Below are 14310 nucleotides of genomic sequence, written 5' to 3'. Positions count from 1 at the left end.
ATATATATATATATATATATATATATATATTATTATATATATATATATATATATATATATATATATATATATATAATATATATATATATATATATATATATATATATATATATATATATATATATATATATATAAATATATTTATATATATATATACGCTTACACATCTTGGGTTTGTGTAAATACACTCGCTTTAAGCATTACGTCGCTCTCGTGTTTCTGGTCATATGTGATTCAACTGTTTTACCTACTTGGCATTGGTTTAACCGACAGCTCAGGTGTTCTGTATATAACCTTTTTTTTAACCAAAAGACATTCTTTATGTGAAAAAACCGCAGAAATTTGTTAATGTCGAGGGCAGCTCTACAGCCGCACTTGACAAGGATGCTGCGGACGACGACCATGTGATTATGATGGTGGAGACTTCATCGACTGGTAGGGTTACTATACGTATACATAAGCGTAGATACACTTCTGCATGTACATACGTATATACGAGTGATTGTCAGTACTTGTCTGAAACGTTTCTCTATATATATTGTGGGAATGATACAACTAGAATGGCTCAAGAATGACCACGTGATTATGATGGCGGACACTACATTGTCTGGTGGTGTTCCTATACGTATCGATAAGCGTAGATATAATTCTGAATGTACATACATATATAAGAGTGATTGTAAGTGCGTGCCTGAAAACGTTTCTCTATGGATATTGTGGGAATGATACGCAATTAGAATGCCTCAAGAAGTAAACGTGTGATTATGATGATGGAGATTTCATTATCTAGTGAGTGGTTCTTACGTTTACATGTGCATAGATAAATACGCTCATATGTAAAGTCACTTGCATATAGATAGGTGCCAATACGATATGATTCATTTGCAGTAAGTGTTGGAAGTCTCCTCCATAAATACAATATGAAACATACTTTCGTCAAACATTATAGATGACGGCCATATGGTTATGATGGCGGAAGCTTCATTGTGGGGGCTCTATACGTATACATACGCGTATATATGCATTTGGTTGTATACACGTATACACAAGTGCGGATGGATATGTGTCATTGTCAGGACCTGTCTGGAAAGATTCCCCCATGTATATGGTGTCAATAAATGATGCATAGCTAACGATCCTTAAGAAATGGTCACATGGTTATGATAAAGGAGCCTTTCTTTGTCTGGCGAGTTGTCTGTACATAACCATACATGTATGCATGCAAATCTGATTCTGATGTTGATTGTGTATCCTTTTATATGAGTGTGCATGCGTTAGGTTTCATGGCAAGTATATAATCGTAAAGACTATCTTATGTATATGATATGATTGCTTGAAGATTAGAATGACGCAAGATGGCTGGACGCGTAATGAGACTAGATGTGAATTCTCGACAGAAGTATAGTTTTGATGTATTTTATATATAAGAATTGTCATGCTAGAATTTCTCTTGTAAGTTTACAATAAGGTCTATACCTTTCGCTATAAAGTAGCTACCGGTAGATTTAGGTTTGGTAAGAGCGGCTCGCGCCAATCACAAGCTCTCGCGCAACACACACATGCGGAGGAGCGGCTATCTCGTACCTGGGAATTAGTACAGGTTCAACCCAGATTGGCATATACGTATATATATATATAGATACGTATGTTTACCCTGATGCTTATCAAAACGCTGACATACTCTTGCATATACTCACCGAAACGCGCTCACAAACTCACATAACTACCAATACGTACTCACTCTCAATCATAGCCACCAACACCCACTCATGCACTCACAGAGCTATTCGTATTCGCTGGGCAGGGTTTCTCCACCACTGACGCGAAAAGAAAAAAACGTCTTCCAACGGACCATTGACAAATACTCACTAGAATAAATCCAAAATTGCATATATGCACGTCAAAACGTACTTCTACTCACTTAAGTACGTACCAACACGTACTCATTATGTACTTCACATATAATCACCAATACGTACTCGTGCTTGTACATATTCTTACCAATGCGTACTCATGCTCGCACATATACTCACCAATACGTGCTCATGCGCTCACATACACTTACCACTACGTATTTATGCTCTCACATATACAAACCAATACGTACTAATAATCTCACATATTCTTTCCAATGCGTACCCATGCTCTCACATATACTTACCAATAAGTACTCATGATCTCACATATTCTTGCCAATACGTACTCATGATCTCACATATTCTTGCCAATACGTACTCATGATCTCACATATCCTTGCCAATACGTACTCACATCCTCACAGAGGTGCCCCTATCCGCTGGACAGGCCACCTCAGCCACAGATTCGGGTGTTGACGACGCCTTCCAACGGACTATAAACAAATATGATCTGCAGGATCTTGGAGAGAAAATCAGGGCATTGCAGGTAGGAACAACGCGCACACGATTTCTAACATTTGTATGGTTGTAGGTAGTATTTACCAAATGGCGTCCAAGCAAGTCAGTTGAAGGTGTCAAAATAAGTCGTGGTGTACCAGATTGTAGTTGGAATGTGATTTGCGATGCCAATCATGATTGGTGTACAAATGGCGACGAACATGCCTCAGAGGGTAGATGATCTGCATCAAGTGGAGTTCAGTGGAAAGGTCTATTCCATATATATATATTGTGTATTCTTTTATATACATATATATATATATGTAAGTATGTATAGATTGTAAACAAAGATGCTGATTAAATTGATATTGGTGTAAACAGGACACACCGACTGTACCCGAAATCGTCAAAAAGATCAAGAAGGGCAATGTGCAAATGACTCAGATCACTGCCGCACCACTGCTGCCTAAGGATGTGGCTGAGGAACTCAGGTAGTGTATACGTACGTCTATGCTAACGTACGTGTTCATATATATATATATATGTATGTATATATATATAATTATATGTAATATCTATACGCATTCATACACGCATGTATGAATGTATGTATGTATGTATGTATGTTTGAATATATAAAGAGAGAAATATATAATTTATATATATATATCCATATATCCATACATACATACATACATACGTATATATATATATATATATATACATTTACATACACACACACACACACATACATATATATATATTATAAATGTATATGTATATGTATGTAGTCGATATTTGACTACGTATACACTTGATATCATGTGGCATGTTAGGTACTTAGTACGCAATCGTATCGATGTGAACGAACAGCAGTAGTGCACTACAGGTGATGCAGTGGTAGGCATTGGTGCACACGTACTACATGCTGGTCTCTTGTCTGCAGTAGCAGGCAAAGTATCGACCCCTGCCATGAGTTTGTTGGGTGGGTTGCATCTTTGGTGTTCTATTTTATTAGACCAGATCGAGCGCAAAGTTCGGTTCCTATTTGACCGGTATCCGTAGTGGAAGTGTTTTATCGTCGCAGAGCTGTGTTTTGTTTTCAAATATAAGTAAACATAGCCCATCCAATGAGTCGGATTGTATATCGAATTAGGTATGTAATTCCAAGCAAAACTGTGTTTCGTGAATTGCCTACTTGCTTCTTATAAATTCTTTGGTGCGTTTGCCAATATTGTGACGAACATATGCTATGAGTCGCCTGATATCTTATCATTCCATCTGCGCATGTACCAAATTTGTTCTTAGTATAGCTCATTATCACCCGAGTTTCTAACCATTATCTGATATATTTCCTGATATATTTTCTGATATTTTTGTTGTTGATATATTTCCTGATACAATTCCTAATAATTTTTTAAATTATGTCCTGATGTTTGTCCTGACAAAGTTCTTATTCCATTGTGCTTTACAGAGCACATAAAGACCTGATCATGTTTGCAACCGTGGCCGATACCACAGTGGTGATGCTCGACATAACATCACAGACAGCCGAGGGCATCACAGAGCATCTGCTTCGCACTGTAGTCGAAAGGGATGAACTGGAAGTATGTGACTTTACATTTATACGTATGTGTGCGCACAGGGAGAGTGTATGTGCATAAACATATATATATATATACTCATACCTTCCAAGCTTATGGACTATTTTTTTGGATTTAGGTTACAAAGAGATATGATTCCGGAGATCCTGTAGGCCTCATTACAAGAAGGACATATTTACCTATTGACCACTCATACACATTTATTAACACCTTATACTTCTGAACTCAGAACAAACATATGCAGGGTAGCAATATGCGTTTACACGTAAGCTGTTAGTTGCTATCAGATTTCATGTGAAGGTGTATATGCTTTTCCTCAAGGCGAATCTATTTCAAACGTATAGGTGTTGTTGGTGTCGGAGGTTCGGAACGACCACATTATATCATACATTTCTATATCGTTATATATAAAGGGATTGATTGGCTAAGAACTTCTAATTCGGGATTTGTTTTCTGTATAATGTATTCCACTTTGGTTACTCACGCACGCACATACTCGTCACACTGATCCGTGCGTGTGAACACATACACGATTACTCACCTACGAAATGTGTGTCTTGTAGGAGAATATGATTACATACACACTACACACGCACGTATGCGCTTATACAATGCACGCACTCTGTCGCATAAACACATACATGGCTACTTACCTACGAAATCCGTGTGCCCGTGTGTGTACTTGATCGCAGGAAGATATGATTCCAGAGATAATGGAGACGTTGTTGTCGGAGGTACAAAACGAGCACGGCCCGTTGCAGCAGTGGCGTCGCAGTATCCAAGGCACTGGGTTCATCCTGGCACTTGCAGAGGTATGCATTGGTATCGTATAGAAAGCCTGAGTGTGTATACAATTGTATATATATATATATATATATATATATATTATAGTATATATATGTATGTATATATATACCTATATATATATATAACTATATATATATATATATATATATATATATATATATATATATATATATATATACATATATATATATTTAAATATATATATACATGTATACTGTGAAAGATGCAAGTATAGTTTGTGTTTATCTGGTGTACACGATCCAAATAAAATTTGGCCCATGGTCAGTAGCGCCGTAGTGTTAGGTGTATCAAAATCATCACGTATTCTCTAAAGTGTTTTCACATGGACAAGAAGTGTACCTACCTTTTTATGAATCTACATAACCATTCATGTATATTCTATATATTTTCTTTCTGTTTGATCTAAATATTCTATTAATATATAAATATATATTCTATTTGTATACAATTCATCTATTCTTTTATGTAATATCTATGTGTTTTTTCTCATGTATGATCTAAACATTATGTATATATATGACCTATATGCTCTATTTATATAAAAATCTATATATTCTATTTAGATATAATCCATCTATTCTATTTGTGTACAATTTATCTATTCTATTCATGTAAAACCTATATATTCTATTTAGGTATATGTGTAATCTGTACTTTCCTGGCCCACCAACTGATCTGCCTATTTTATATCGTCTGCATATAAATGCTAAATAGACACTGGTCGCCTGCAAACCCATACTAAAACTATTTATGTATCTACTAAATACATGCCGAACTATCATACCTACCTCGGTATCGCTTAAATATTCCTATCATCTAGACTACATTTGTAGCTACATGCATGATGTGTGACAAATGTACCTACCTTCTCGCAAACCACACGGTATATTTGAGTGTGTTTTGAACCTTCACGACTCTATACCTACACATATACCTACCTATGTACCCACCTATCTCCGGCTCAATGATCTGAACTAACCCAACCCAATCAACTCAACTCGCAAGCTATACGGTATATTTCAGTGCGGTTTTTTTACCTTCACGACTCTATACCTTCGCATATACCCACCTATGTACCCACCTATCTCCGGCTTAATGATCTGAACCAACCCGCAACCCAACTCAACTCAACGCACAAATCACACGGTATAGGTGAGTGAGATGAAGACACGACACGTCGTCATTGCCCGATTGCGTACACCCCTTAATCTGGGTTCGTGGGATGGGTCGAAAACCAAGTTTGTGGGCCTTATACTTGCACCTCCCGGATCAAAAAGGACCAAAAATGTCCAAGAAACGGGGCACACCTTTGCAACACTTTTTGCCGATCATGGTAGGTAGCATCAATTGATATCTGTGCGATTCGTCAGTAGTACATGTATAAGGGATGGTTAGGGTGGCGTGTCTGTAGTGCATGTTGTCAGTGCAGCCTACATCTACGGTCTAAGGTGTGAGTGTGAGGTTAACGTTTTGGTGTGCTTTGGTACTCGAATCGGGCCGATACCAAACCGAAAAGAAAAAAAATCATAGGGCCGAAAGTCGTGCCACACTCACCAACGAGCCTAAGATATGTACCTAGCATCAGCCCTGTTTATAGCATAATTGACTACAAACCACGTCCAGGTTGATGATGATCGACCTTTGCTTTCAGTATATATGCCTCGGGTACGTAGGTATCCAAGTGTCCCTATGCACGCCAATATTAGTACTGTCTCGGACTGCTGTGTTTCGTCGTGGTACACATGCCTAGTGATCATGCTTAGTGATTGTTGGTAGGTAGAATAGGTGTATTTGTATCACCGTGTGTACCTGATTCTGTATGTCCCTCTTGAGAGGATAAAAGTTTATATAGTATATGATTACAGTTTCTAATACTGGGTTTGTCCTTGCATATTCCCCTTAGACTTCATGACGGAGGCAACCAAGGCCGACAGATCGGTATGTTTTGACAGTGATATTCACCTCGACACTTCGATAGTACTTTGCCATGTGCTCCCTTAAGAGTTTTGTTTGGTATTTTATTGGGTTGGTATTAAGTGGAATGACGCATGTTAACTATGGTGTATGTTTGTAGGTGGAGGATGTGCTATGTTTTGACAGTGACATTCATCTCGACACTTCGATAGTACTTTGCCATGTGCTTCCTTAAGAGTTTTGTTTGGTATTTTATTGGGTTGGTATTAAGTGGAATGACGCATGTTAACTATGGTGTATGTTTGTAGGTGGAGGATGCGCTATGTTTTGACAGTGACATTCATCTCGACACTTCGATAGTACTTTGCCATATGCTCCCTTAAGAGTTTTGTTTGGTAGTTTATTGGGTTGGTATTAAGTGGAATGACGCATGTTAACTATGGTGTATGTTTGTAGGTGGAGGATGCGCTATGTTTTGACAGTGACATTCATTTCGACACTTCGATAGTACTTTGCCACGTGCTTCCTTAGAGTTTTGGTTTGTATTTTATTAAGTTCGTACTAAGGGGCATGACGTACGTCCAATATGGTGTATGTTTATAGGAGAGTAATTCGCTTAGAGCGTCTGTATATGCCCTATCGTCTCCAATGGAAACGATGTATAGCCCATCAGGAGCGTATATCTGAAGGTCTGTACACTCTCTGAACCAGTGTCTTTGCCTAGACCATATGTATGTGTTCTATTTATACTCTCGCATTTGGAAACTGGGTTAGTGTTGGTGAACGCAATTTAGTCGACATGCACAGGCAATTGTATACATACATACTATCAGAAAGACGCTTAGGCACGTGTGTAGGTCAGCATACCCGTGTGCATTGGTACACGCTTGCAGGAACTTCTGCAATTCGCAGCGCTCAAATTCGTGCGGTCTGAAGTGTCGACACGGGAACAGATTGCGAGTCATGTGGAAGAGAACACTGCTGATGAGGAGGAAAGTGATATGTTCAGAGGGCTTAGAGGGGGTGGACGCATACTCGGGGGTATTACGGGCGATCTCAAGCGAAGGTATATTTATACCTATATATTAATACACACACACGCACACACACACACACATTTATATATATATATATATATATATATATGGGATTTGGGATGTGGGATGTGTGTTTCAATGCTATGTAGCTAACACGCAGGTCGGAAATGTACAAATTAGACGTTTTATACTTAGTTTATCCTAATACTCCCACATGTATAAATCAGGTGGAATCAATACAAACACAATCAGACAATATCAGACACGTCGTAAAAATATATTTTAACACATCGCCACGACCACACGTGTGGAATTGGTACAAATTAGACTTCCTGGATGTCATATATCTCGTAGTCCGGGCGTCTGTGAGCGTGTCCTTATATATCTTTTGTGCAATGACAGTACTTCGCTTTATTTGTGGTCATTGCCCACGCTGGACCACTCCCGTGTCATATATAAATCAATAGTATCTTTATATATATATATATATATTTAATGATAAAAACTGTGTGTACACACATACGACCCCATGCAATTATACGGCTTGATTGGCGGTTTCCTCAACATAGTAGTGCACACACGCTTTTGAAGTAATTTAGATCAGACTCGTAATACTCAAATATATACGCCGCGACGCCCTATCATGCATAGTTGGAAGTAGTTCAAATAAGACACGTTGAATAGCGTTTATTTTGCCATATCCATGCTCACACACAATCGAATTGGTTCAAATTTGACACGTCACACTCAAACTATCTGACGAAACATACACCCTAACACTCCACCCAATCACACACAGGTGGAAGTGGTACAAATCAGACTTCCTGGATGGCATACACCCGGTGGACTGGGCGTCGGTGCGTGTGTATCTGGTGGGTGTCATCTCACTGTACTTTGCATGTGTAGTGCCGTGCATTGCCTTTGGTGCTCTGTGGAATAGCATGACTGCGCCAGAGATCTGCGACATTGACGACCCCACACATTGCCAGCCGGCATCCAACCAGGCACCTATCGGTACGTATATATATATATATACTCATATATACTGATCATAGGATATGTAGATGTATGTTTCCGTTTAGTATATATAAAGGTATACTTGTGAAGTGCCATTTGTTCTGTCCTGTATGGAGAGATGTGAGCCAACCAAATACCACTTTCACCCTTTCATTTGTTTCAAATCTTCTGCTATAACGTCGTACAGTGACATTACGGATGTACATGTATAGGCAAGCCCCATATATTTTCACTACATATGGCAACAGGTGAAGCACCCTATAATCAGGAATACGTACTTCCGTTCTCTGGCTAGCATGGCATCCTGCATTAGGCCAAATTCAGAGACATTTACCTACAACCTAAAATAGAGTATCCACGTGTATCTATAAATAGAACTTTCACTTCAGCTACTTCTGTCTGTTCTCACCCATACGGCCACCCCATTGCGAGTAGTACATGCGTCTACGAAGTACGTTTCGAGCCCCTTCTTAGACCTAATTCCAACAACAATCGCGCTGTTAAGCGTCAGTTTAAATAGGCTTCTTTCACAAACAAACACCCAAAAAAAACAATCAGACTTTTAATCGTAAATTTAAATAGGCTTCTCGGACATAAACACCAACAACAATCACACTGTTAAACGTTAATTCCAATATGCTTCTTTCACAGACATAAAACACCAACAACAAACAAACTTTCAACCGTTAATTTAAATATACCTCTTTCACAGACATAAACACCAACAACAAACAAACTGTCATCCGATAATTTAAATATACTTCTTTCCGCCCTCACGCCTTCAGGTGTGACTGAGGTTCTACTCTCAGAGGCCATCTGTGGTATTATATTCTCTATCTTTGGCGGGCAACCTCTTCTCGTACTTCGTGCTTCCGGTCCCATAGCCATCTTCGGAGGTGTCATCTTTAGGTATTAGTGTCTGGTGATGAATTAGTCTGTCGTGTATATGTATCAAGGTGCACACACCGGAGTATGCGTAGAAAGATATCGGCGTCATCAGCAGATATAGATATGTATATACGCGCGTATATATATATATATATATATATGTGTGTGTGTGTGTGTTTACAGTGTGCTTTGCGTTGTTGCAATGAATCACCTGTGTTTTCAATATCAATTCTGCAGTCTCATAACTGTTATATATTTGTGCACACATGTATACATTTATTGATGTCATTTATGTTATGTATATGTGTATATTAGTGTATTGGTATTGCGTATTTGCCTGCCGTATATATATATATATATGTATACATACCTATTTTTGTATACATATATAGTTCGTTTCTGCATCATAGTCCTTGTCAATATTTGTTCAATCACAATATCATGCATTGCAGCCAAACTGTGAAACAGGACACCCCATTACTAGTGTTCTATGCATGGGTGGAATATGGACAAATGTGGACATTGCAGTATCAAACAATACAATGTAATACATTCCTAGCTCACCTATCTATACATACATCACCATCAAGTTCATACAACACTACACACTACAAAGCTAAGACGGAACTATATATATATGTATTTATATGTATTTATATATTTATTTATTATATATATATATATATATATATATATATATAAATTTATATATATGTATGTGTATGCACCTTCATAACTAATATAAAAAACATCAAACATCACAGTTGGAGTGTGACCCTAGACATCCCGTTCTTGGAATTCTATGCGTGGGTGGGTATCTGGGCGTGTTTGTACTGCATGATCATCGGTGTAGTAAACATGTCATACTTTGTCGTGTTCATCGGGAGATTCACGGAGGAAGCCTTTGCGATGCTAATTTCGTGTATTTTCATAGCCAAGGCTATCACACACATCGTTACGGAGTCAACGCTCACCGTGGATGCTGCAGGTGTGTCCATTGATGATGATGATATATATATATATATATATATATACATGTGTGTGTATGTATATGTATATATATACATGTGTGTGTATGAATATGTATAAAATATATAGATATGTATAATATATATATATGTATAGTATATATCTGTATGTATATATATATATATATATATATATGTGTGTGTGTGTGAATGTTTGAATGTTTGAATGTCTGAATGTGTTGTTTTATCTGCATGTGTGTGTACAGTTTGTCGCACTTTGTGTGTGTTACCCAGTGACGTACGGAGGAATCTTTTGTCATTTGATCTCGGGGTTCTTCATTGCGGAGGCTGCTATGCATGTCATCGGAGAGTCTTATATACACTGACTTGTTGCCGTGGCTGAAGCTGTCCAGGATTCCTATACATTACACCCTTACACGTCTTGGCCGTATCCTTTCCCTCTACATACAGACGCCAATAGTCACACAGAAGACTTCCTGCTGTCGCTTACTCTGGTAGTGGGCGTGTGGTTGATCGCCATGTACTTCACCTCGTTCTATGGCAGCCCTTATCTCAGGCCTGTGCTCAGGTACGCAATCTTCATGCAAAGCGTTTTAGGGTTTAGAGTTTTGCATGTCTCAGGTACAGTCTTTATCTGTACTTTTGCGCTTAGGGTTTTAGGGTTTTGCTTTATGTCTCATCTCAGGTTCAGTCTTGGTAGTAATCATTATCTCAAGTGCAGTCTTGGTAGTAATCATTATCTCAAGAACAGTCTTAATAGTAATCATTATCTCAAGTGCAGTCTTGGTAGTAGTCATTATCTCAAGTACAGTCTTGGTAGTAATCATTATCTCAAGTGCAGTCTTGGTAGTAGTCATTATCTCAAGTACAGTCTTGGTAGTAATCATTATGCTTATATCTTGTCTGTTCTTTCCAGATATGTCCTGTACATGTTCGGCCCACTCCTTGCGTTTGTGATGATGACTGGCTTCTCGTACATCCCCGCGCTCCCCCATGTTGCACGCCTGGACGCCGAGGTGTCGGCTGATATAGGTGCGTATCTCCTATGTATCTACAATCGATGTATAAGTAGGTGTGTTTGTTTGTAGTGTATGCATATAAGGTATAGTGTGTACCTGTATTGTGTGTGTATAGGGTAGTGTGTGTGTGCGTGCAGATATTAGGCTTCTCGTACATCGCTCCCCCATGTTGCATGCCTGGATGCTAAAGTGTCGGCTATTATAGGTGCGTATTTCCTATGTATCTACTATCGATGTAATAGTAGGTATATTTAGTTGTAGTGTATGTATATAGATAGGGTAGTGTGTGTGTGTGTGTGCAGACGATAGGTTTCTTCTATATCCCGTCACTTGCCGAGGTGTTGGCTGGTATAGGTGTGTTTCTGTACTGTATGTATACAGGGTAGTGCGTGTACATGTGTGTGTACATGTGTGTGTGTGTGTGTGTGTGTGTAGATGATAGTCTTCTGTTACATTTCTGCGCTCTCGCAAATCACGCGCTTGGATGCTGAGATTTGGCTGATATATATATATATAATATATATATATATCTATATCTATATCTATATATATGTAGATATTTATATTTATATTTATATATGTGTATGTGTATGTGTCTTTGTGTATATACTAGAAAGAGAAGAGAGAGAGTGTGTGTATGTGCTGTACATGTGAATCACACTCGTTCTCTGGCACTTACCCTGACACATACTATGTGTGGTTCTCGCAGCCATTGACACTACCAGTGGTCGTCCGTGGTGGGTTGATTTCTACACACTGGAGATCAAGTGGGTGATGTTAGCTGCTTTGGCGGCTGTACCGTTGACAATGATTGTGTACTTGGAACAGAATGTATCTGCCCTTCTCATTGGCAGCCCAGAGAACCGCCTCATGAAGGTATGGTCTACTTGTCTTACCCTACGGACATTTGTGTATATATGTATATGTATGTGTGGAGATATATTTATATATATATATATGTCTGTGTCTGTGTCTGTGTCTGTGTCTGTTTTCGCAATATTCTATACGTGTATGCATTCCTGTAATCTTATATACGATGCTCCTATTGTCTTTGACTGCTTATTCCTATTCGTTTCACATCGGCATAACCAAGTAGACACCTTCAACAGGGCAATAGTGCTCACCGGACTATTCGGGTATTGGACGAAAAAATCCGAATCCAAGTTCCCACGGGTGTATATACGAAGCCACTACATACCTTTCTAAGCTAATGTCAAATCGTCATACCTTGACACCACCAGGGCGATGCTTTCCATTGGGACATGGTACTCACCGGCATGTTGTTGGCTGTAAGCTCTGTGCTAGGCATGCCATGGTGTCATGGTAGGTAGAAAGTTATACTATCCCTGACATGTATTGAGTGTAGAGGTTTTATGTCGGGGTTGTTCTATATATATCATTGCTGTCTTGCTGAATTGGTCAGTATGTAGTGTATACTTCATGAATTGCTATTGGCTGTAAGCTCTGTGCTAGGAATGCTATGGTGTCATGGTAGGTAGAATGTTACACTATCCCGGCAATGTATTGAGTGTAGAGGTTTTAAGTCGGGGTTGTTCTATATATATCATTTGCTGCCTGGCTGAATTAATCAGTATGTGGTGTATGCTTCATGAACTGCTATTGGCTGTATGCTCTGTACTAAGAATACCATAGGGCCATAGTAGGTAAAATGGGATACCTCCGTGTCGTTTATTAATACTTTTTATGTCCTGTATTGTTCACTTCAATTTTCAGAACGTGGTCAATTCTTAGTTAAAAAGCTTATTGACTGCAAGTACCCTTGGTACCTCCAGGCGCTTTCTCGCACTCTATGTTTTGCCCACGCTTGCTGCAGAACCGATATACGGAGAGCAGTTTCATATATTAATATGCTAACGAGTATCTATTGTTGCACAGGTTGTATTGGGAATCCTTACAATAAGATCCTTTCCAGTTCTTGTTATGTAAACGTGTATACAATTTTGTTTTGCCATATCCTTGGTAGATTGTTTTCTCGCACTCGTGATTCATCCACGCTTACCAGTCTATGTAGAAAAATCAATTGTACGTACTTACATGCTTATGAACATCTTTACTCTTCCCCGCCCTCGCCTACCGGCCCATACATACACAGAGACTTCTTCTGCATATTCATACACTCATAAAAACATATTGTATTTGCTATGCACATCTAAATAGTTAACCCTTGAGAGCAAGTTAGTCATTTGAACATACTCTGTCTGCCCACTGACAGCATATCTCTCTCGTATCTCTGCAGGTGCTTTGCCCCACTCAGTGATCCACCCACGCTTACTGGCCGATACGGAGGAGTATGAGAAGAACGGTGTATATCACACGCATGTTGTGAGGAGCCGTGAGACGCGTTGGGTCAATCTTATCGCACACATTTTCTTCCTATTTACTATCCTGGCTAAGGTATATACGTATGTCTATGTGTGTGTGTGCATGTACAAATATTCTTCCTGTTCACTATCCTGGCGAAGGTATATGCGTATGGCCGTGTGTGTGAATGACTGTGTGTGTATGTGTATGTTTTGCGTATGTCCGTGTGTGTGTAAATCTCCCTGTGTGTGTGTGTAAGTGTATGTATATATATATGTATATATATATATATATATATATATATATATATATATATATATATATATATATATATATAT

At 38.7% G+C, this 14310-nt stretch overlaps 1 protein-coding gene across 1 annotated transcript in view; it reads left to right on the top strand.

Moving 5' to 3' along the window:
* SARC_06031 (hypothetical protein) overlaps nucleotides 1-14310 on the top strand; it is a gene marked incomplete at its 5' end in the record, with an annotated part of 20476 nt that overhangs the window by 918 nt on the left and 5248 nt on the right. The window contains 16 exons of the mRNA XM_014300087.1: nucleotides 339-435; nucleotides 2282-2403; nucleotides 2736-2845; nucleotides 3829-3961; nucleotides 4651-4770; nucleotides 5939-6119; nucleotides 6690-6724; nucleotides 7594-7766; nucleotides 8537-8751; nucleotides 9540-9663; nucleotides 10407-10630; nucleotides 11082-11199; nucleotides 11548-11663; nucleotides 12360-12526; nucleotides 12892-12973; nucleotides 13908-14065. Of these exons, the coding sequence (XP_014155562.1) occupies nucleotides 339-435; nucleotides 2282-2403; nucleotides 2736-2845; nucleotides 3829-3961; nucleotides 4651-4770; nucleotides 5939-6119; nucleotides 6690-6724; nucleotides 7594-7766; nucleotides 8537-8751; nucleotides 9540-9663; nucleotides 10407-10630; nucleotides 11082-11199; nucleotides 11548-11663; nucleotides 12360-12526; nucleotides 12892-12973; nucleotides 13908-14065 (2175 nt within the window). The remainder of the gene's footprint in view (nucleotides 1-338; nucleotides 436-2281; nucleotides 2404-2735; nucleotides 2846-3828; nucleotides 3962-4650; nucleotides 4771-5938; nucleotides 6120-6689; nucleotides 6725-7593; nucleotides 7767-8536; nucleotides 8752-9539; nucleotides 9664-10406; nucleotides 10631-11081; nucleotides 11200-11547; nucleotides 11664-12359; nucleotides 12527-12891; nucleotides 12974-13907; nucleotides 14066-14310) is intronic.

The sequence above is a fragment of the Sphaeroforma arctica genome, assembly GCF_001186125.1.
Source record: "Sphaeroforma arctica JP610 unplaced genomic scaffold supercont1.414, whole genome shotgun sequence".
NCBI classification, from domain to species: domain Eukaryota; class Ichthyosporea; order Ichthyophonida; genus Sphaeroforma; species Sphaeroforma arctica.
This window is presented reverse-complemented; position numbering and strand designations above follow the sequence as displayed.